This window comes from Sarcophilus harrisii, chromosome X (genome assembly GCF_902635505.1).
Source record: "Sarcophilus harrisii chromosome X, mSarHar1.11, whole genome shotgun sequence".
Taxonomy (NCBI): Eukaryota; Metazoa; Chordata; class Mammalia; order Dasyuromorphia; family Dasyuridae; genus Sarcophilus; species Sarcophilus harrisii.
Window position 1 is genome coordinate 79,306,000 of NC_045432.1, and position 23,148 is coordinate 79,329,147.

At 48.2% G+C, this 23,148-nt stretch overlaps 1 protein-coding gene across 2 annotated transcripts in view; it reads left to right on the forward strand.

Annotated features, from left to right (window-relative positions):
* The window catches only part of PHKA1 (phosphorylase kinase regulatory subunit alpha 1), a 60,498-nt gene that overhangs the window by 31,974 nt on the left and 5,376 nt on the right, over positions 1 to 23,148 (forward strand). Inside the window, exons 16-30 of one of the 2 annotated variants that reach the window (XM_031945175.1) lie at positions 275 to 419; positions 1,943 to 2,021; positions 2,918 to 3,102; positions 3,307 to 3,308; positions 4,909 to 5,077; positions 5,962 to 6,056; positions 6,723 to 6,862; positions 10,820 to 10,979; positions 11,761 to 11,840; positions 15,954 to 16,032; positions 16,164 to 16,293; positions 17,427 to 17,528; positions 19,137 to 19,252; positions 19,330 to 19,368; positions 22,865 to 22,915. In XM_031945175.1, the coding sequence (XP_031801035.1) occupies positions 275 to 419; positions 1,943 to 2,021; positions 2,918 to 3,102; positions 3,307 to 3,308; positions 4,909 to 5,077; positions 5,962 to 6,056; positions 6,723 to 6,862; positions 10,820 to 10,979; positions 11,761 to 11,840; positions 15,954 to 16,032; positions 16,164 to 16,293; positions 17,427 to 17,528; positions 19,137 to 19,252; positions 19,330 to 19,368; positions 22,865 to 22,915 (1,572 nt within the window). The remainder of the gene's footprint in view (positions 1 to 274; positions 420 to 1,942; positions 2,022 to 2,917; positions 3,103 to 3,306; positions 3,309 to 4,908; positions 5,078 to 5,961; positions 6,057 to 6,722; positions 6,863 to 10,819; positions 10,980 to 11,760; positions 11,841 to 15,953; positions 16,033 to 16,163; positions 16,294 to 17,426; positions 17,529 to 19,136; positions 19,253 to 19,329; positions 19,369 to 22,864; positions 22,916 to 23,148) is intronic. The other variant, XM_031945176.1, reaches the window with a different exon arrangement.

Sequence of the window (23,148 nt, forward strand, 5' to 3'; positions counted from 1 at the left end):
TGCTTGTTGTCCTGTGGACAGCTTCACGGGCACGGACGGGCACTATTTTCCACTGTGGGGTCAGGGGAATAGTCTGCCATCCTTGCCCATGGCACATATCTTGGCACACATCCCATACCCATCATTAGGGGCCCCCTCCTGAAACCTGGGAGCCACCACCAAGCACCTTGGCAGCTTTTAGGTGGTGAGTCTGTAGGACACTGTGTAGCTGTGGGTTTGTGGGCATTCCCACTGGTGACTGGGATTTCCTCTGTGTCCTGCATTTTGTCCCCAGTTCATAGATCAGCAACAGTTCTATTTGGCCCTTGACAACAAGATGATAGTAGAGATGCTGCGAACAGACCTGTCCTACCTGTGTAGCCGCTGGAGGATGACAGGCCAGCCCACCATCACCTTTCCCATCCTGCACACCATGCTTGGTAAGAGTTGTGGGAGGCATGGAGGAAGTCGGGCAGCTGGCTTGCCAGAAGGCTCGAAGAGTGCTTGATCCCTCTAAGCTCCCAGAACCATCAATGAGCCCTTTGGTCAGTGGAATCCAATTGAACCAGTGGTTCCACTGGTAGCCCAAGCCCAGCCACTCAAGACAAGGGATACTTGATGAATACTTTGAATGTGGCTTCTCTTTGGAGAATCAAGGTATTAAAGTGCTGGGCTTGGAATCAAGAGAACGGGAGGCCCCAATCCAGCCTCTGCCAATAGCCACCAATCCCCTGGTGACCTTTGATCCCCACCCTTCTCCTCTCCAAGCTAGGACCCTTTGGTTCCCCTTGGTTTCAGTTAAGCTCCATGGTCCTCTAGGCTCTCTGGTTTGCCATTTTCTCATTCCCAACAAAGGCGATGATACCTTGTAGTTCCTGTCACACTCCCTCAGCTGTGTTTGCACATGGAAGGTGCCGTTCTGCAGGTGTCTGCCAGCATCAGAAGCAGTCAGCAATAAGTGTGTGGGCCTCTCATCACAAGGCCCGCTAACTTAACCACAGCCCTCAGATCCAGGAGAGCGCAAACTCTTGGCTTTTCCTTCTCCCTTTTGGCATCTGTCTCTGAAAAGGGGTAGTGACATCACTTTCTGTTTAGTGCCCAGGAATTGGGGCTGCCATTGATGCAATGGCTTCTGTTCTGGGGTCCAGCCAGTCTCCCCCTTGTACCCCAAAACTCCTTTGGTGATAAGCAGTCTTTAGGTTACAGTCGTGGTTCAGACAGAGGCCTTGCAGCTTTGGCTCAGGGGAGTTGTCACATTTGGATACAGGAGGTGGGCAGGGTTATGCTTTCCCCCATTTCAGTTGTTACAAAAGCACTTATTGAGGAGTGAGCATGTGCCAAGCTCTGCTCTCAAGAAGCTTCAAATCTCATTGGAGAGAAGGGAGACTCACATGAAACAGTGTAAGGCCACACGTAATAGAATGCCAATTCTGGAGGCCAGGTTCTCAGTTTGTAACACAACCAAAGAGAGAGTGCCAGTTCACTGATGGACTAAGCACTCTGACTTGTACCAGGGGCAGGAAGGTAGTGACTTGCTCAAAGTCACATTGTGGGTTGGTGGCGGGGCCAGGGCTCCCTCTCCCTTTGGAATAGCTCAGAATTCTTGGAAGGCTGATCTAGAACCCAGCCTGTTCTCCAGATGTCTGGCCATAGTGGCTCTCAGAGGCCTGCTCTGGGCCAAAGCTGATCTCCATGGAGGTTCCATGAAGAGCTTAGCGTCTCATTGAGCTGGAAAGGTGTGGCCTTAGGGACTCAGATGCCAAGCGCTGGTCAATATCATTACACTGGCTTCCCTTCTTAGGGGGCATGATTGTTAAAATACCACCCAGCCCCCTCCCCATTCAGGTTGAGAGGGTAAATGATTCACTGGCCCTATCATCTCTGAGGGAGTACTTGAAAATACTTGCTATTTTTTTTTACAAGCTCACAGTTCTGGCCCTAAATATTTCTTTTCTTTATAAAGATGAATCGGGAACTGCCATAAATGCATCTGTCTTGACTATGCTCAGAAAAATGCAGGATGGCTATTTCGGCGGGGCCAGGTAAGTAACCTCTCCTGCTGGCCCGTGGAATAAGAGTTGTGAGTGGGGCACAGGAGACAGGACTGTAGGTCAGGTTGGGGGAGCTGACAGAGCCCTTTATCTCCTGGTGGATCCTGTTCTATTGCTAGGCACTGGCTACCTCATGGAGGAGATCAAGGATGTGGGTGGGTGTATGATGAAGAGAGGTGTTCCTGCCAGTTACCTGGCTTCAGTGTCGGAGACAAGATCCCATGATCACTTGAGGTTTGGAGAACAGCCCAAATCGAAAATCAGAACTGGGGCCTTGGAGGATACTATTTCCTGCTTCTCTAGTTCACAAACACAAAGGCAATGTGCTGTCTGTAGGGCTGTAGAGATGGCTGTCTGGTCCAACCTCTTCATTTTATGGAGAAGGAACCTGAAGTCCAGAGAGAAGACACTGGGGCAGAGGGGTGGAGTGAAGCTGTGAACACCCTGGGTCCTTTAACTCCAAGTCCGATCCACTTTCCATCCCGTTGGACTGGTACCTCCCAAAGGCCTTGGAGTTCTCTGGGAGATCCTGGTCATAGACTTGTCCCCAGCTGCACCCATTCTCTTTCCTAGTTCCCTTTGTGACCACGGGCATGGGTTCGCTAGGTGCCTGGACTGGAACAAAGGAAAGTTAACTGGTCCGTCTGGTGACACCCAGCAGGAGCTTAATACATGTTTCTTGATTATTGATCGCTGATCTTTCCTTGAGCCTTGTTAGCACAGTTTCAGAATCAGTGTAGGGATGGTGTGAAAGTGCACAGTCTCCCACACAAAGGATCCCCGAGCAGAGGTCTCTAGTCTGAATCTGCAGATTTCCCCTGAAGAACATGGAGTTCAGGAGGCACCACACCCCACTTGTACCCCTTCTCTCTGCTCCTTATTACCAGGGTCCAAGCTGGTAAGCTGTCTGAGTTCCTGACGACATCCTGCTGTACACGCCTGAGCTTCATGGATCCTGGCCAGGAGGGTAAGCTGTATGGTGGGAATTGTGATGATGATGAAGAAGATGACTATAATGATGAAGAGCTCTACTCGGACAACTGGCTGGGTGGCTTTGACTCCCGCAAGCAAGGTAAGAGACAGAGAAGCAAAGGAGTGTAGCCATAGGTGACGACACCAAATGTTACTAGCCATCGTAATCTGCCGCTACCACAAGTGGTCTCACTTCCCCGTCTTCACCCTGACTGAATACTCTTCGATCTCTGCTCCACTTTGGCTTCGCCTCTCGGCAGTCTGCTTCTGGGTTACCATCCTGGGGCAGAAGCTCCAACCTCAGCAGTCGGACATGTCCCTCAGTCCACTGGTCACTTTCCATGAAGTCTGGGGGCAGAGGGGAAGTTTTGCAGGAGGAGGAAGCAGTGGCGAAGCAGACCCATGTGATCCAGAATCAGGTGTGTGTAGGGAGACAGAAAAAGAAGTGAAAAGAAACTCCCAAGGTAGAGAAGAGGGGAAGTAAAGGTACTCCTCCCAGAAGCCTTAATCTCCTCATCAGTGGAGAGAGCAGAGGCTCAGAATAGGGTCACGAGGCAGTGTCATCTCTCAGAAGAATCATGCTAAAGGAAGCAGGGCCCTGAACCCACAAAGGAGATGAAGATGTCAAACTGTGGCCATGAGGGAGAGATGCATCAGAAGCCAATTGTGTCTTTCCCCCTTTCCGAGGCAAACCTTACCACCCGTGCCCTTGATCCTGTACCCGCCCACCTACCCAAGGCCTTGTTCCAGTCTTCCTTTTCTCAAATGTCTTCTTCTCCCTCCCCCAGAATTCCCTTGTGCTCCCAGCCCCAACCTGCCTCCATATCACCCTCTTGAGATCCCAGCTTTTAAATCTCAGCTTAAATGCCATCCCCATCATGACCCTATTGGCTATTGCTCTGACCAGAAAATCACTTACGCTCAAGTAGGAGCACTGGGATCCAGTCTGCTTTGCCGTGACCTGTGTGATTTGGTCTTTTGAGGCCCCGTTTTCTCCTTCACCAAATGAGAGCATCGGTCAGCCTCATGGCCTCTGCCCTCTCCTTTCTCTAGGTCTTGGTCCCCTTGAATTTTCTGTGTGAGCTCTGAGGAGAAGGTCTCTTCCTATGCCACATTTAAGGACCACCCTGACTAGATTATAACAACCAAGAGCAGAGACTGTATGGGTTCCCCGAGTGGTGGGGGTCAGTGAGTGCTGACCGAATGAATAGACAAATAAATGATTCCTGAGTGGTTGGGCTGCCAGGTCCGGGGTTGGGGGCGAGGACCCAGACCTTTTTCTTCCTGTGGGCCCTTTCCGACCAACCAATTTTTCTCTTAAAAAAAAAAATTTTTTTTTTTTTTAAAAAATTTAAATATAATTATTAATAAATTTTTAAAAAATTTAAAAAAAAAAAAATATTTTAAAAATAAAAAAAAATATAATTTTTAAAAAAAAAAAAATAAATTAAAATTTAAAAAAAAAAAAATAAAAAAAAATAAAAAAAAAAAAAAAAAATAAAAAAAAAAAAAAAAAAAAAAAAAAAATAAATAAAATTTAAAATTTTAAAATTTTTTTTTTTAAAAAAATTTTAAAAAAATAAAAAATATTTAAAAAAAAAAAAAAATTAAAAAAAAATAAATTTTAAAATTGAGCCCCTTTTAGGCGGCCGGAAGGAGGTTTCCTTTTGACCCCAAAACATGTCTGTCTGGAGGGGGGCCCCCAAGACCTTCCAAAGCTGGAAAAATCACCTGGCCTTTCCCTTAAGGAGAAAAGGAGCTGGGGGACACGGAGAGGGGAGGGGGGAGAGGGAGGAAAAGGGGAGGAGTAGAAAAAGGGTTTAGTCCCAGGATTTGGAATTAGGGAGCCCTGGGATTTGCCTTTGCTCCCAAAGGGGTTTCCTCTTGGGGGATACAAATGCCGAAGAGAAGGGGAAACCCTTTTTTAAGGGGAATTGTTACTCCTGCCTCCAACCCCTCCCCAACCTTAGAGCTCACTTACCTTTCCCCAAAGGAGCCAGCCTCCCGAACGGCAGTACAAACAACCCATGACTACATGTCCTTGGTGACCAAGGCTAAGGAGCTGCATGTACAGAGTGAGTAACACTGGCTCCCTGGAGGAGGAGGAAGCGAGGAAGGAAGGGGAGGATGAGCAGGGGGACAGCAGGAGGAGAATGAGGGGAGGAAAGAAAAGGAGGGGAAGAAGGAGGAATGCAGAGGAAGAGAGGGAGAAAAGGGGGAGGAAGAGGAAGGGGAAGTAGAGGAGAGGGAGGAGGAAGATGAAAGCCTAGCAGAGAGGCTGGGGGACAGAGGAGGCCCCTGGGGGACAGGGAGGGACCTTTTTCTTTGCTCCCTTAGAAAGAATTTCGTGAGAGGAGGAGAAATGGAACACAATATTGCCAAGAGCCACAGAAGGAGGAGGGAAACAGAAGTTAGAGGGTGCACTCAGGGTGGCACTCTCCCCACAGCCTTGCCCAGCGCCCCTTCCTTCAGCAGGGCCTGGAATGGAGGCTGTCATCACTCTTCTGAGCCCCAAGGAGAGCAGTGCTCTGTGACTGGAGGTGGGGGGCCCCCAAATGTACCTTCCACAAGCTGGACAAACATCACGCATGGCCTTGCCATCTCTAAGCCCCTGACTCCCTCCGACCAAAGGCACAGTCTGTTAGACATCGGCACTGTCCAGTGTTTGGACCCTGGGCCTTTGCCTCTGGCCAGAGGGAGGAATCTCCAGCTTCCTCACCCTGAGGTGCAGCTAGACTCAGAATTCTCGAGCCTCCTTCCAGCTCCCAGGATCTTGGACATTCAGGAGTTCATGGCGACTCCTCTGTTCCTTGGAGGTGATCGTCCCAAAAGGTGGTCTCTCTTGGCCGTACTCCACAGAACTGCCCGTTAATGGGGAGACCCGGGGTAGCCTTTTCTTAAGTGTGAATTGTTCAGTCTCCAGTGCCTCCAACCCTCCTCCCCCACTGACTTCTTCCAGATGCTCACATGTACCTTCCCACAAAGTTACTGCCAGCCTCCCGAACTTCCTTCAGCTTCCTGGATGCCACGCCTCTGTCTCCCCAAGCTGAGCAGGTAACCTGGCAGAAAGCTCCCCAGCCACTGGCACCCCTCTAGGAAACGGGCACCGATCCAAGGGAGCGGCTTTCTGGGCAGAAACCCCTGTAACTTGACTCTAGCAAGTTACAGTCGTTTTGGCCCTCTTGGAGAACAAAGGACAACAGCGAAGTAACAGTTGCCTTCTGTTTGATTTTGCTTAGTTGTGTTCTGGGTGACAGGCCTGAGGCAGCAGCTGCTTCTGGCTTTGTGTTTGTCCCAGATGCTAACACTCCTCTCAGAGCTGCAGCCTTCTGATGGGCCTGGGGATGGGAGGGAGAAGACTGACTGAGTCTGGGGCCTCTATCTGATTGACTGAAAACCATTTTTGGGACCCTTCTCCACCTCTTCCTCCTCCTCCTTCCCCACCTCTTCCTCTTTCCCCTTTTCCTCCTCCTTCCCCTTTCTCCTCCTCCTTCCCCTTCTCTTCCTCTTCCCCTTCCCCTTGTCCTCCTCCTTTCCCTTTCTCCTTTCTTTCCCTTTTTTGGTCTCCTTTTCTTCCTCTCCTTCCTCCTCCTCCTTCCCCACCTCTTCCTCCTTCCCCTTTCTCCTTTCTTTCCCTTTTTCGGTCTCCTTTTCTTCCTCTCCTTCCTCTCCTTCCTCCTCCTCCTTCCTTTCCCCTTCCTGCCCACGGCACTGTTACAGGTTCCTTCTGTCCACGTGGAGATGCACCTTCCCCGGGACGAATCTGGGGAGATAGACTTCCAGGCCCTGGTGGGCCAGTTGCACGCGTGCCCAAGCTTACAGGACCAAGCTGACATCCTCTACGTGCTTTACACCATGAAGTATGTGGCCTTGACTAAGTTATTCTGAAGCTTGACAAGTTCCCATGGGGTGATGAGTAACTTTGTACATAACACATTGAAATCTGGGAGTTTTGCAGAGAAAGGCAAAAACCCGCTCCCTGCCCTCAAGGAGCTTTCAGTCTAGTGGAAGAAACAACACATAAAGGACAAACAAGATCTAGACAGAATAAATGGGAGGCAGTTTTGGAGGGAGGGCCCCTAGTAGTTGGGAGGAACAGGAAAGAACGGCCTCCTGTGGGAGGTGAGATTTGAGTGGATTTGGAAGAGCAGGTGGAGGTGGAGGTGAGGAGGGCATTCTGGGACTAGGAGACTGTCCCAGGGGAAAAGATACAGAATTGGGATAAGGACACCAGTGTTACTGAGTACATGGACAAGGGCAGCCACACAGCTCATACTTCATACACAGGGGCTGCTGGGTGGGATAACATGGCCAAACTCCTGAGCCTTAGGAAAAGCATTTAGGCAGCTGAGTGGAGGATGGATTGGAGTGGGGAGAGACTGGAGTGAGGCAGGCAGATTCTAGAAGACCGCTGCAATCGTCCAGGCACGAGGAGATGAGGGCCTTCACTAGAGGGCCGACTCGGTGAGTGGAAAGACACGTTCTGAAAGTAGAAATGCACAATTTGGCCAAAGATCGATTCTGTGCAATGGATGAGAGTGAAGATTTGAGTGACGTCAAGGTTGTGATCTGAGTGACAGTGAGAAGGATGATTTCCTTGATAGGAATAGAATTGGGGAAGAAACTAGGAGAAAACCGTAATGAATTCTGTTTGGACATTTTGAGTTTGAGGTACTTGTGGGACATGCAGTTCAACGTGTACACAAGGCAGCTGGGGATGTGCAAGTGGAGGTCAAGAGAGCCAGCAGGGCATTGAATCTATGGCAAATGATGAGGAATAATAGAATATAGAGTGAGAAGAGAAGGCCTAGGGTAGGCCCTGACCTTGGATGTGACCTGGAGGGAGATTCTGCAAAGGACACAGAGAAGAAACAGTCAAACCAGTAAGAGGAGAAGTGGAAGAGAATGAGAAACCTAGAGAGGAGACAGAATCTCAGGGAAGAGGGTGCTGGGCAGCAGCCAAGCTGTTGCACTCAGGAAGCTTGAGGAGTGAGAAAAGGTCATTCGCTTTGGGAATTAAGAAATCATTGGAAATGTAGGAGAACTGATTTGATCAAATGATGAGGTCAGAAGCCATGTTGCAGAGGGTTTAGAAGGTAGTGAGAGGAAAGGAGATAGAAGCGACAGTTGTGGACAGCTTTGTCAAGAAATTTGGCCAGGAAGGGGAGGAGAGATTGCCAGTGGTTCATGGGATTTGTGTAAGGGTTGGGGAGACATAGCCATGTTTGTAGACATTAGGGAGGCATCCGGGACACAGGAAGAGATTGAAAATTAGAGAGAAAGTGAGGACAAGCAGATTGTCCTCTTGCTAAAAAGATCAGATGGGATATTTGGGGGTTTGCCCTGGCAGGGAGACAGGAGAGAGGGAGAAGACTGGCAGAAGGCATCTGGGGGAAGTGAAAAAAGCAGGAGGGTTAGAGCTCTTGGTGAGTGGGCTCCAGTTATTGTTCAGTGAAGTGTGAACCAAAGTCCTCATCTGAGAAGATGGAAGAGGAGCCGTGGAAGGTTTGAGATAGGATGAAAAGGTTGGGAATAGGCATGTTCTGAGTCGGGTTAGTAAATGGAGGAGGGACCATTTAAAATGATTGCTTTGTGGCAGCGAGGGCCCAGCTGAGATTCCATAACATCAATTTGGATCATCCCTTTGCACAATTCCATCAAGCAGCTTATGAGTAGGAACAGGGCAGTGGATGTTGGCTGGGATCCAAGGTTGACCAGGGGTTAAGGGTACAAGGGTCTCAAGTGCAGAGGATGATCCAGATTCCTCAACGGGGCAAGATATGGAAGGGAGGAGAATGGAGCGGTACAGGGTGATGGCCTAGGAAAGAATTGGGGGGTAGGAGAGGAGATTAGAGGTCACGGTGAGAATGGAGGGTAGGGTTAGGGTTAAGACAGAAAGAAAGATGGAATGGTTGAGGATTATGATTAGATAATGGGACCTTGGAAATAGAACATTTCAAGGTCATGGCAGGGTCAAGGGTGTAGTAATTTATGTGTGTGGCAGAGATTGGGTGGGGAAGGAGTTTATGAGAAATGAGTGAGTTAAGGAACTGGGAGGCGAGGGTTTTGGGGAGAGTGTCAGTATGTGACCTGAAGCCCTCTAATGGGAGAACTAGACTTGGGTTCGAGATGAAGACTGAACCAGAGCACCTTTACACACAAAATGCAGCTGAAGGAAGACAGGACTCTCTAAGGGAAGACAAGGCCGGACCATGGTGGAAGGGCAGAGAGAAGGCCAGTTGGGCTAGATTATGGTGCATGGAATGGGGAGCAGTGACCATTGAAGCTGACAGAGGAGTTTGGAGTCACATAATCAAGGGCTACTGGGGTGTGATGAAGTTAGCAGAATCGACTTGGGGAGTAGCTGCTGGAAAATTTCCCCACTGGCTCTTTGTGGTGCCCCAAATTACACTTACATAGATTTCATTTATTTGACTTTAAAAGTATCATCTTTTAAGATTCAGATTGTTCTAGAAGGATGCCCCCCTTCAGATTTGTTCTCCCTTTGAGCTGCCTGATGCCCAACAAGGGAATGGGTATTTTCACCACAGAGAGGGGAGGGGAGGGAAGGGAAGGGAGGGATGGGAGACACGTAGAGACAGGACCGTTGCTCCAGAGGGCAGAAGTCTGGGGACTAAGCTTTTGGTTTGGGGGGACCCCAGAATATTGGTATTATAAGCCAGTGATGCAGGTGCCTAAAAGAATTTAGAGGCTTAGATAATCTCCAAGTTAAGAGTGGATTTTTATTGTAATTGTAATTAAAGTGGGCTAGATTTCAAGAGAGGAAGGCAGCAAGAGTAGGGGATAAGCAGATACATTTATAGGGATTTAGGCAATACAGAACAAAGAACAGAGCCAGACATCACGGGGCTGAGGTTCGCACCATCAGTGGGAAGTTTGGTCACGGGGGCTGACGATGACCCCCTTCCTTCTCTCACGAAACTGAGAAACGCTCATTGTTCGGGTCCAGGTGCCTGGACTCTTGGGCGACAAACCAGCCGTGCCCGGAGGCTAGCTTGGTGGAGTAAAAGTATCAGGCCCAGCTCCCTTTCTTTCACACACATTCTCCAAGGTTGTGCCCCATTATTCCTGAGAGCTACATTCCCAGGGGGACTTCATCATTTTCCAAGGCCAAATGGTCTGGGGTTTCTTGAAAGGTCTAGGGGGTCTCTACTGCTACTGGCGTCTCTACTCCATCATTCTCAATGCCAGGTAGCCTGGGGTTATTACTCCATCACTCCTAAGGGCTGGACCACATCAATCCAAGGAGAGAAGATTCCTCCCAATTGTTGCTATACTCTCCCCTAGAGGGAAAAGTAGACATCTGGTTTCTCCCCCTCAAAAGATTATAAGCTCATTGAGAACAAGAACTGTTTGGTCCCAATGGCTTAGCCCAGTGCTTGGTATACAGTAAGTGCCTATTAACAAAAGCGTATTCAGTGATTGAAGGATGTAGCTCCTCCATGAGGGGTTCCCTTCCCCAGTCCACAGCCCAATACCCCAGGCCTTCTTGTCCTAGGCAATTTGTGGCTAAATCCTTCCTGGGTCTCTGGGCCTGCCACCCCACCCCCCGTCCCAGTGTGGCCTGTGGTCTTTTCCTGACAATGACACCCCCACGCACATCTCTCTCCTCTGCCCTTTGGGTCACCCACGGTTTAGCTTGTCCAAAGATGATTTGCGGCCGTGCAAGACTGGGGAATCCTTTTGTTTTATATTTTAAAGACGTGTTTGTTGTGGGACTGCTTAACATATTTGCAAGCGCTGGACACTTTCCCAAATTAACTATGCTTTCTCTCTTCCTGTTTTTCCAAAAATAGGGGTCCTGACTGGAACACTTCCATAGCTGGCGGTGAGGAAAGTGGGACGGTCCAGGAGCTCCTCGTTGCCCTGTACGGCAAAGCCGGGGAAGCACGCCATTGGGGCCTGATCCGCTACATCTCTGGCATTCTGAAGAAGAAAGTGGAAGCCCTGGATGAGGTAAACCCTAATCCTTGTCCCGCCCTCCTTGCTTTGAGGATGTGGGAAAGAAACCACAGGAAAGGCTCTGGTGGCCTCACAGATTTTGAAAAGCCACATCTTAGGCTTCATTTTACCCACGATGCCTGGCACAGAGCTAACCATGTCATCATCACTGCCAAATACATTCTGATTTGATGTTGCTTTTTGGTTTTGGATGCATCTGTTGGAGGAGAAGAGGGCTTGGATCAATGACTTCATTGGTATCGGGACCTTCCAGTTCAGAAACTCCTTTTGCTGGTGAACAATGGCAATTTACTTCTAATTATGATCTTGGAACACTGCCTGGGGTCCCACAGCCAGTGTGTGACAGAAGCAGAATTTGAACCCAGGGCTGCCCTATTCTGAGGGCTGCTTTCCAGTCACTCACCCTACCCTGGCTTCTCCTTAGATGGAATTACTTTGGACAATGGCTTTGAATTTGGACCAGTTTTTGACAATCACCAAGTGAATGATTTCTAAATTTTTTTTGAAAAGACAGTTCTCCAGGAGGGAACCCTGTCCATTTCACCCTAGGGGGCTGGAGAAGTGAATTCATTTGGAGTTGGCATGTTACATGTATAAGACTGACTTGGAGAACTGATGTGATTGGGGGAGGCCGGTAGATGTGTCAAGGGATGTGAGGTTGGTGAGAGGAACACAGGGGAATCCAGGCCAGCTCTCACTGAGCCCCTGCTCTGGCTCTCAGGGCAAGAGAGGGAGCTGGCCATGGACTTGCCTGGCATATTTGGCTGTCTTTTAGGCCTGCACGGATCTGCTGTCTCACCAGAAGCACCTGACGGTGGGACTCCCTCCAGAGCCACGGGAGAAGACCATCAATGCGTGAGTCAGCTGCTTGGTTTGTGAGAACTGGTTGGTTTGATTGAGCCCGCTCATCTGGCACACTCAGCTTGCCAGGCTTATGGGGGGAGGGTGTGTACGTGTACGTGTGTGTGTGTGTGTGTGTGTGTGTGTGTGTGTGTATAAGCTCACACACAGCCAGTGGGGTTGTAAATAGCTACAATAGCACGTGCTTTGAGTTCTGGGCCTGATTCTGCCAATGGCTAAATCCTTGACCTTAGCTGGATAGCTTCCCTCAGTTTCCTTCCCTGCTCCTAGCCTATGAGTGGCCTTCATAAAAGTGGCATCTGGAACAAAGTGGGTCCTGTCAGATGTGACCCAGCCCAGCCGGGAGAGACAGCACAACTACCTCTTCCCTCTTACTGTCCCTTCGGATGGCATCAGATTTCTTGGTGGTCCTCTAGATTCTACCCAGATTGTTGTCATTTGAACTATTGTCTTGCTGTGTCTCTTCCTTGCCTCTACTTCTGGAGTAGATTGTTTTTTATTCCATATGAAACACACATTAAGCCTAAGTGCCATTTTTTAGATTTGGCCATCATTGCAGCCTGCCGACTCATAGAGTTGTGATTTTAGGAGGCATTGTAGGTGCCCAGGCAGGTGCCCATGCAGGTGTGCTTTTTGACACTCATATACATGCATACTTTCTCTCCTCCTCCCCGTTGATGCAGACCCATCCACATATGCACATGCTCCTTTGGCAGCAGCACCATCCAAGCTTTGCCCTCTTACATGATTCACGTTACTATCTCTTGGGTTGTAAGATACTACTTCGACTCCATGCTGTATCTTTGCTCATGCTCCCGTGTTCTGAGGTTAAATTCCCTCTGGTCCTTACCATTCAGGTAGGGTAGTGGCAGGGAATATAAAACTGAGGCCTTGAGCTGGGGCTTGTAAGGAACTCACAGTAGCCTGTCTGAGCTGTGGAATATGATGCTGTGCAGTGACTTTGGAGGACCCATCCCATGTCCTAAGCCACCCATGGGCCCCATGCTCTGGGATGCAGGCCTTTCATATATTCCCACACTAGCACCAACACGAGCTCATAATAATTGTGTTTCACTTTTGTCTCTTTTTTGTACATGAGAGTCAGGCCATAGTTTCCTCAGAGAAAGGCAGTGAATTCAGTAAGCATTTAGGCAACGCTTATTTATGCACCACTCACTGTGCAAGGTGATAGGATACGAAGACAAGGGAGAATTACTCCCTGCTCTCAGAGAGCTTCCATTCAGTACATGTGCACCTAGGCCTAGGTATGGGCAAATTAATTGGGTGGAAGTGAGGAAAGCCATGGTGCTAATAACTGAGAGAATGAGGCTACTAGGCTCCCATCCTCCTCTCTGTTACTGGGCCCATCCACTAGGTCTTCCCATTAGCCATCCATAGTACCATCACAACACATTATAAACATCAGATCAGCAGGTGATAATTTTTTTATTTTTAAATCTTTTTATTTTCAAAACATGTGCAGAGATAGTTTTCAGCATTCACTCTTGCAAAACCTGGTGTTCCAAATTTTTTTCTCCCTCCCAATCCCTCCCCTAGATGGTAAGTAATCCAATATAGAATAAACATATGCGATTTTTCTATATGAATTTCTACAATTATCATAGTACACAAGAAAAATCAGACCAAAAAGGAAAAGGAAAAAATTGAGATAAAAAAAAACAAGCAAACAAAAGCAACAAAGGTGAAAACACTATGTTGTGATCCACACTCAGTCCCCACCATCCTCTCTCTGGGTGCTGATGGCTCTCTCCATCACCAGTCCAATAGAACTGGCCTGAAGGTGATTAAATATTAATGATAGCTTAAGGTGCATTGTGGGAAGCCTAGGCTTTCGGGGACTATATCACATGGCCCCTGAAGCAAGTCCCCAAAAAAGCAGAAGCATCTTCTCAGGCCAAGCTTTCCCATATCCCTTCCCACCAAGCATAGACATTAGCCAGTCATAAAACTCAGCATCCCCAAGCTTCAAAGCGAGTCCCCTAGAGCAAACCCCTGCACCTCCATTACTGCAAAATTAAATCAGGCTGAAACAGTATTTCCTGGGGGAACTCCTAGAAAGACCATCCTCCAAGCTGGATCTACCCTTTAGGTCTGGCCAGTCTTCCAGGCTCAGTCCATCCAACTTCTCATGGAGAGACCTCTGTTTGATCTATAAGGAAAGCATGAGACCTTTGCCAGATACTTTTCTAAAATCAAGCTAATGATATCTGCAACATCTTATCTGTCCTCAGGTACCTTCTAGTTAGCAAAGGGTTCTGGCAGAAGCATACTTCTCTTTGTGATCATTGATTCTGTTGCTAGATTCTCAAGAGCTCTTCTTTTTCAAATATATTCTAGGATTTTTTCCAGGAATCCAAGTCAAGCTCATTGGCCATAGTTAAAATTAAGCCCACTGGCCTATGGTTTAGAGACTCAGTTTTCTTGTCTTTTTATTTTTGAAAACTGGGGGCAAAAAAGAAAACTGGGACGTTTGTCCTTGTCTAGCCCTGCAGTACCTCTCCCACTTTCTTTGAATACAGAATTGGTGGAGCAATCATAGGTGCCAGGTCATTGAGTTCTTTTAAGTATTTGGGGATGCACTTCATCTGAAAATCTGAACTCATCAAGGGCAGTTAGGTGCTCTCTTCTCTCCTTCCTTATCTTGCATTTCAGTTCTCTGTTAGGCATTTTTGGTCTGTCCTTTGTAGTGTAGAGAGCATTTTTATCATCTATTATCAGTTATTCTCCCATCCTCCCTAGGTATCTCTTTGACCTTTCTTGCCCCTATATGACTCTTAAGCACCCATTTTTGGTTGTCTGTAGCATTCTCAGCCAACCTGATCTAATTCTGAGCGATTCTGTTTTCTGAAATTCCTGTTCCCAGGAAAAAAACCTCCTCTGTGCCCTTATTTTTTATCCCAATCCCCTGGAGTATCATCCCACCACCTTGATACTTTCGTCACTTACTGCAAAATATCCCGGAGAAACATGGGTGGAGGAAAGTAAGGTCCTAGACCGAAATGGACAAGTTTCCAATTTGCAGCAATTATTCCAGGTTAATCATGACCCTGCACACCAATCCCAGGGAACCAGACCCACTACTCTTAACTCCTGCCCTTCTTCCGGTCTTCCTTCTGCCCAGTTTGGCCCTTTCCATTGACCAGTTTGGCCTCTCTTGTGGTGGACACTGCTGATTATGCTGTTAGGTATATGAGATTCCTGGCAAAACTCCAGAAAAGCCTCTATTTTTTTCTTAATTTTATTTGTTTATTCTTATCACCCCTGAAGGAGCATTTCCATATCCACAGCATCACACAAAATGTATATGAAATTCTGAATCTCCACGTTGTCTTTTTCTTTCTAATAAATTCCACATATATTCAGAACTGTCCTGCTTATCTACTTCTTTCTGTTCTCCTCTCTGTATTTGAAAAAAATGATTCAATGGTCCCTTTTTTGAGTATCATTACTGTTAATCTTTTTTCTTCTTCCTTTTTTAGTTAAAAAACTGAAAGGAGGAAAAGTTCCTAGTAAAAATCAACATAGTTAAGCAAAATTTATCTACTCAGATGTTACATCCAAATATATGGGTCTTTTTCTGGCCTCCATTGTTCCCCCGGATACTCACATTTTCAGAGTAAATTATTCTTGGTTGCGAGTCTGTATGTCGCCTTTTGTGGTATTATAATCCAAGATCTCCTTTTCTTTATGGAAGAAGCTGTCAAATCTTGTGTAATCCTGGTTCTTTGGTACTTGAATTCCTTTTTTCTAGATGTTTGTGATATTTTTTCTGTGGGATCTCTTCCTGAGATTTTTTCAGACTTTGGGGGATTCCTTTTAGGAGGTAACTAGTGGATTATTTTTATCTCTTCTGGTTCTAATAGATCCAGGTACTTTTCATTAATTTTGTTTAGCATTTCTTGCTATTTTTTCACTCTTGAGAGTGAACTGGATAGTGTGCTGAAGGGCCTGGGCCCTGGACAGGAGTGATGGGCAAGTGGAAGACAATCCCTTGGGTCGCAGTCTGTTTTTGGATGTGGGAGGTGGTAGGAAGGTCCCAGTGAGACTAGAATATGGTTTTCAATGATGGAAGATTTCATTCCTTAGTCCCCTACCCTATGAAGAGCTCACCAAGCTGATCGATGAAGCAAGTGAGAACGATGTAAACATCTCCATCCTCACCCAGGTGAGCAAAGTGGCTGGCACTGGGGACAAGCACATTCAAGGGAGGGCTGGCTTCATTGTTGGTTGCCAAGAGCCCCAGAGTCGAGTCCCCTGTTCTTTTCTCCCCTCTTGTCTAAACTGTTCTGTATCCAGGAAATCCTGGTGTACCTGGCCATGTACATGCGAACTCAACCCAGCCTTTTTGCGGAGATGTTCCGGCTCCGGATCGGTCTCATCATCCAGGTGATGGCGACGGAACTGGTGCAGTCGCTTAACTGCTCAGGTATCTCATTCAGTGATACTCTTAAGGGAGATTGCCTTTACTTTTGTTATTTAGTCTCTTGTTTCCAGAAAAGGGCAATGTAGCCTGGTACATCTGCTGCCTGTGGCATGAACCCCCAAACTGCCCTTGGCAAACCTGCTGTTATGCTGGCTGGTCCCCATTCTGTCAGATATGGGCAAGGGACTAATTGGGCATGAGGTGTGAAAGAAAAGGAAGTTCAGTAATCCCTTGGATGGTTTGGGCCTGCAAGCCTGGTAAGGTAGTGATTTCATAAGCAAAAATAGAGGCCCAAAGGGCACAGGAAAGTATTGAGGTTTAGTCGATGAATTCGGCTTAATCAGAAGTCCTGATGGGGAATAGCAAAGTGGAGACAGACAACAGGCAGTTGGAGCACTGGAGGAAAGTGGAGGGAGGGTAACCATGCAGGTTTGGAAATCGATCTGCCTCAGTTTCCTCTTTGGTAAAATAAGTTAGGGAGAAGGAAATGACAGACCACTCTTGTGTCCCTACCAAGAAAACCTCAAACGGGTCATGGAGAGGTGGACATGGCTGAAAACAATTGAACTGCAGGATCCTTCCACCCTAACACTTAAGATACCCTGATGCCTTCCATTCCTTGGTCTTTCTCCATGACCAAGCAATGATGGAGCCATGCTGCCAAGCCCCTGAGTCAGGACCCAATCTTCCCACAATCCCAAGAGCAGTATCCATTTTGTAGAGTATGGGCCAAGTCCCTTCTCATCCCTGGATCCCCGGTACCCGGCAGAGGGCCTGGCATACAGCATTAGACCAGGCCTGTGATTCTCTGCTGCCCATGGAGGTCAGTGCCTCCCATTCAGTGTCAAGTCTCAGAGCTGCCCAGAACATTGAGAGTTTAAAAGGCCTGTTGAGGGATCACTCAGCCAGGAGTCTCAGAAGCAGGGCTTGGATTTGGCCCTTCCTGACTCGGAGGCTGGGGACCTTCAACCATCTTTAACAGATGCTTCTGGGGCAATTGATATAGGCAAGGAATACACCCATACAGCCCTGTGGATCTTGACAATGGAAACGGATCCTAGAGAAAAGTGGGGAGGGGGAAGAGCCCATTAGCCCCAATGGCCTTCCCCCCTCCATCCTTGTTTTCTCATGTGCAGCTCAAGAAGCCACAGAGAGCCTGATGAACCTCAGTCCTTCGGCCATGAAGAACCTATTGCACCACATTCTCAGTGGCAAAGAGTTTGGCGTGGAAAGAAGTGGTAAGCTTGAAGTGCTCCAGTCTGTGCCGGTTTCTACCAGAGAAAATTGTGTGTGGGGTTCTGGGAACTCATTTTTGTGACTGTCACAGTGGGAAGTCAGGATCCCGTTTCTGCAGTTCTGCCCCCAGAGGCCCAAGCGGAGGCCTGAATGGCTCTGGGCTCCCAGCTGCACCTGCTCAGCCTCTGGGGCACCTACTTACACTTGGCCCTCACTTTTGCCCCAGGGTCCCAGGCTTTAGCTAGTTTTCATCTGTGCCTGTGGTTCAAGAAGAACAGACAAAGGGGATGTTCCGCCTTGCTCAGTTTTGCTCTGGTGCCAGGGTGGGAGGGGAGTGAGAGAAGGCAGTTCAATATCACACACACTACATCCTGCCACAGCAGGTGCTTCCCAAGTGCCTCCATGTACCAGGTATGGCACCAGAGGGCAGTCTTGAGTCAGGATGCAGGCTCCCATTCTGGTAGGAGAACCAACAGACATGACTCTAATGGCCAACTTGATACAACCAGGGCCCAGATGAGTAGAACACGGTGGGTTTGGAGGGTGGGCGGGCAGTGCCCCTTGACAGTGTTCCTCTGGAGGGGATATTTGCCCAAGCCCTTGAGGATGGGCAGGAATTCAAGCAGGGAGCTGGGGAGGACGGCTTTTCAGAATGAGAACAACGTAAGCATGAGCGTGGAGGCCAGAGGGTACCAGGGAGCGCCAACAGGTATGTGGACTTCCCACTGGATCTGAGCACAGTGGAAATTCAGTGTCATTTGTTCTGTAACCTGGCTTGCTGCCTTCCACTGGCATCTTTCTCTCCTTTTTTTTTCAAATCCCCCTGTCCTGGAAAACATGCATACATATGAGCATTAAGCTTTTAGTTATCGGGTGGCCCTCCTTTCTTATATGGCCTGGGGCTTTCACGTCCCAAGAGTGCGGGAGCTCTCCTCGGTGCCATCCCTCCTGAGCCGTGTGCTGCCCTTGGAGCTCAGCTTGGCCACCACTTGCTACATGGCCTTGCCGCCGGCTGGCCGGTAAGGTGGGGCCAAGGACCTGTCCTAGGGCAGCGGTCCAGCGAGGGGAGGACGATGCAGGTCACGTCACGGGTACGATCAACAGAGCTTAGCAAGTGACTAGAGGAGATGTGGCCGAGAAGGAGAGCCAGAGAGGGTGCCATGGCAATTCCCCTGGAGGTCTGAGTGAGAGATGTCAGAAAAAAGCACTTGCAGCTTCAGGGCAGGTGCTTTGGCACATGGCAGGTTTGAGCTGCCCCTGGGTCATCCTCAGTGAGGAACTCAGAGGAGGTGTCTGGAGCTGGTGGAGAAGTAAAAGAGGCCTGATTGGTTAACTGAAAGCCCTGGCAAGAGCCAAGTGGCCTCTGGTTTTCGGAGCCCCATGTTTTCACTCTCCCTCTCCCTCTGTATGTGCGTGTGTGTGTGTGTGTGTGTGTGTGTGTGTGTGTGTGAGAGTGTTAGTGTCTCTTCCTCTCTCCATAGGTTGTCTGTGTGTGTGTCTCTCTTCCTCCCCCTTTCTCTCCCTCTGACCCTCCCTCCATCTGTCATCTATCCCTCCCTTCCTTCCTCTGTCTCCTGCTGTCACTCTCATTGTCTCACTCTAACCCATAGTGCGTCCTACCGATTCCAATGTCAGCCCCGCTATTTCCATTCATGAAGTCGGCGCTGTGGGAGTGAGCCGAACCGAACGGGCCGGAATCATGCAGTTAAAAAGTGACATAAAGCAGGTAAAGCAGCGCTGGGAGGAAGCTCATTAGGGCCTCAGCTTCCCCTCGGAACTCAGGCAGATCCATTTATCTTCCAGGTGGAATTACGCCGGCATTCTATCTCAGTTGAGAATCAGGTAAAATACGTTAGCTATTTAGCTTCTGCTGCCGCTCCCCCCTTCCGCCATGGCTAAATGTGCTCTAGACTAGATGGCTGTGTGTGCTTAAGCCCCCTTTCAAACAATCATCCAGGGAGCATGTATTAAGTACCTACTGTGTGCTCTCTGTGTGTGACCTATACATTCCAAAGGCAGCTAGGCCCTGCTCCTAAGGGGCTTCCCATTCTACTAGGCAGGGGGCGCAAGGTGCCCACAGATAAGCAAATCAAATATAGTTCTCAGTTAGATACTAGTGCTTTTGGAGCAGCTGTGGAAAAGAACCCAGCCACCATCTTGTCCATCACCAGTCCCCCTTCTAGATCCTGAAAAGTTGAGACCTGCTCAGTTGTCTTTGGGGAAGTTATTGTCTGGCCCCATAGGACGAAGCAGTAGAAAGAGTTCTAGATTCCCAGAGAGGCCTGTTCTGGATACATGTCTCTCTGGGTACGGTCTGTGAACTTGACCAAAGACAGGCTGGATTGTTTTTAAAGCCCCAGCAGCTCATGTTGCAAGGAGGGCCTTTGCTTTCACTCAACAGACACCAATGGAATATTCTGCTCTCCTTGAGATCTAACTTAAGGAAAGACTTGGTTTCCATAATTGTGAATGGCCAGTAGGTATAGATAACAACCCATTTACCCATCGGACCCAGAGCAATGGAGGGATGAGTTGTCTGGCAAGCACAAAGGGATGATTCAGAGAAGACTTTCTGGTTGGTCCCCTACGAAATCGGGAGCACTTCACATTGGTGCCAGATTTGTGTTCTCAATTGGGAAAGTACAGATCGACATATCCTTCTTCCAGAAAAATTTGAACACTACGTTGGGTCCCGCACGACAGAGGATCAATGGCCAAATGCAATTTCAACCTCCCTATAAAATGTCTTATTTCAGAAATGAGTAGTCATATGATCGGTTTTCTAGTTCAGAAACAGAGCCCCCTAAAATCACCTAATCTCAGGCAGCCAGTCAACAAGCATTTAGCAAGAACTTGTGGGCCAGGACCCGTGCAACGCAGTGGGGACATACAGAAAAGGACAAAACATTATAAGGGAGAGAGAGGGAGGGCTTTGGGGATGTGTACAGGGGAAGGGCAGGGAACCGGGAAAGGCTTCTTGAAGAGAGCAAGGTTTGAGTTGAGTATTGAAGGAAGCCAAAAAGCAGAGTTGAGGAGGGACGACATTCCAGGCATGGGGTACAGCCAGGATAGTGTCACGGAAAGGAGAAATGGGCTACCGTGTGGAGGAACAGCTAGATGACCAGTATCGATGGATCATAGAGGGGAGGAAGATGTAAGAATACCAGAAAGGTAAGAAGAGGCCAGCTTAGAAAGGGCTTTAGAGCCAAGCATTTGGTCTTTGAGAGTATATTGAGCAGCGAGGTAATATGGTCAGTCTGGAGTTGATTTAGGAACCTCCCTTTGGTAGCCAAGTGGAGTATGGGTCAGAGTGGGAGAGACCCGAGGCAGATATTGTACCAGTGGTTATTTCAGCAGTCTAGGCAGGAGGTGATGAGGGCCAGGGTCGGGGCAGTGGGAGAGGAGAAAAGAAGACATAGGGGAGAGACGTTGTCAAGGTAGAAATGATCAAATATGACAACAAATCCAATATAGGGTAAAGGCATGAGAGAATGAAATAGAGGACACCTCCAAGGTTGGGAGCTTGGGTGATCGAGAGCATGGCAGTGCCCTCAACTGGAGAAGGCAAACTCGTAAGTGTGGAGGACTTGGCAGAAAAGAGAATGAATTGAGTTTGGGACATGTTGGGTTCTAGATGTCTATGTGGCATCCAGTTCAATACGATGAATAAGTGTTTGCAGGTGCCAGATTGGCTGTCAGCAGAGAGTTGGGGCCGGAAAAATTGATCTGAGAATCAGTTCCATAGATTTAATTGAACTCTGGGAACTGATGAAATGGCATAAAGGGAAAAGAACGGAGGGCCCTGGAGAGAGCCTGGTGGGCCTCCTGGAGTTAGTAGGTGTAACCTGGTTTTGACTCCACCAAAGGAGATTGTTAAATTAGAGGAGAACCAGAAGAGAGTGTCAAGGAGAAATGGATGGAGTCCAAGGTCTCAGAGATGTCAGGAAGGATGCAGCCTGAGAACAGACCACTGGCTTTGGCTGTTAAGAGATGCCCGGTGAATTTGGGGTGAGCGCCTCAGTGGAACGAGAAAGTCAAAAGCATTACGGTTTGAGTTGCTGAGATCAGGAACCAGATGGCAGAGGCTTTAGTCAGTAAATCAATCAATATCTATTAAGTGCCTTCTTTGTGCCAGCCATTGTGCTAAACTGGGATGGGTTAGAGGGGAAGTGAAGGCTGCGATTACAGGCAACTTTCTCAGGGAATTTAGACAATGGAGAGATGTGGAATGAGAGCTAGTGGGCATGGATGGATCGAGTGGGAGGGGGTTCAGCACGGGGGGGGACATGGGTAGGTTTGTGGTCAGCCAAGAGACAAGGAGAAATGGTGGGAAGAAATCCTCTAGAGAAAGCACCTCAGTACAGCAGCCAGAAGTAAGAGACAGCTGGCCAATATGCATTGGTAAAGGGAGTTTCACCACTAGGGACTTCCCCAAAGTGACGACTTCACAGGTCCAGACCAAAAATAAATATACACCTGACTAGGTGCCTTTATTACTGTAGCTGTGCACTCCTTCATATACGGTAATGAGGGTGTGCAGGAAGGCAGCCATAGGTAGGCTGGGAGGGAAAATCCAGATCATCCCAAAAGAACATTTTCAAATAGCCAATGGTAGAAGGAAAAGAGAGTAAGTCGAGGAAGAAAAGGAGAGAGGGGCTCAGTATAATTATGATTCAAGTGTCTTTATCCTGGAGAATGGAAGAAAACCAGGACAAGGAAGAGAGATTCAAATTGGAAAGGGGGATGGGCCCCATTTACCAGAGGACAATTCAACTGACTTTGTGTGTCAAAAATACTCACAGTGATCGATAGTGATCGAGAGGAATTGACTACAAATCGCCAGATCAGAGAGAAATAGTGGGTGCTCCTGGGGTTTCAAGCCTCAAGTGTCTGTTTACCATTAGACTCATAGATGGGGCTCTGTGGGATTTAGAAAAACTAGTCCTGCTATTTCAATTTGCTAATTTTCTATTTCTCGGGGGCAAAGACAGGGAGGTGGGAGTATTGCGTGTGAAGTGCTGAGCGAGTTGCCAATCTCTTCTGCCCTCTTCTGCTGAGGGGCTCTTAGAAGCTTCATCCCACTGTGTCCCGTTACTTCTGCTTTCCTCCCACTGATCCTCCTTCTAAAAGGAATTTAATCGATACATCGGCTCTACTAAAAGGCTTATTGGATGTGTTTGTGGGCCGGCTGCCTTCCCTGCGGTTTGTCTTTGACTAGTAGTATTCTTTTGGGCTTTTCGATGATAATATACTAACCCATTCTTTGCATTTATTAATCGCTTTATTTTTTAAGTGACCCATTCCTTTGAAATTGGTATTCTTTGATTTGCTTCCCTAGCCCAGTGGTGGCCATGGCCTGAGTATTGAGCCAACATCCTCGCCTTTTCTGGTAACTCTTGTTGAGGGCCAAAACGAGCTAAAGAAGCTTGCTTTGGGGGACTCCTGGGATTGTAGATTTAGAGCTGGAAGAAGTTCTGAGAGAGGTGGGAGTACGGCTACCTCCCTCTGCCCACTTTTAAGTTGAAAAACACGAATCGCTTTATGTCATTAATAACCACTTCGTGCGTATGTCGTCGTTGTCAGAAATGTAACAGAGAAGAAGGGTTGGGGCAAGAAGGCCGA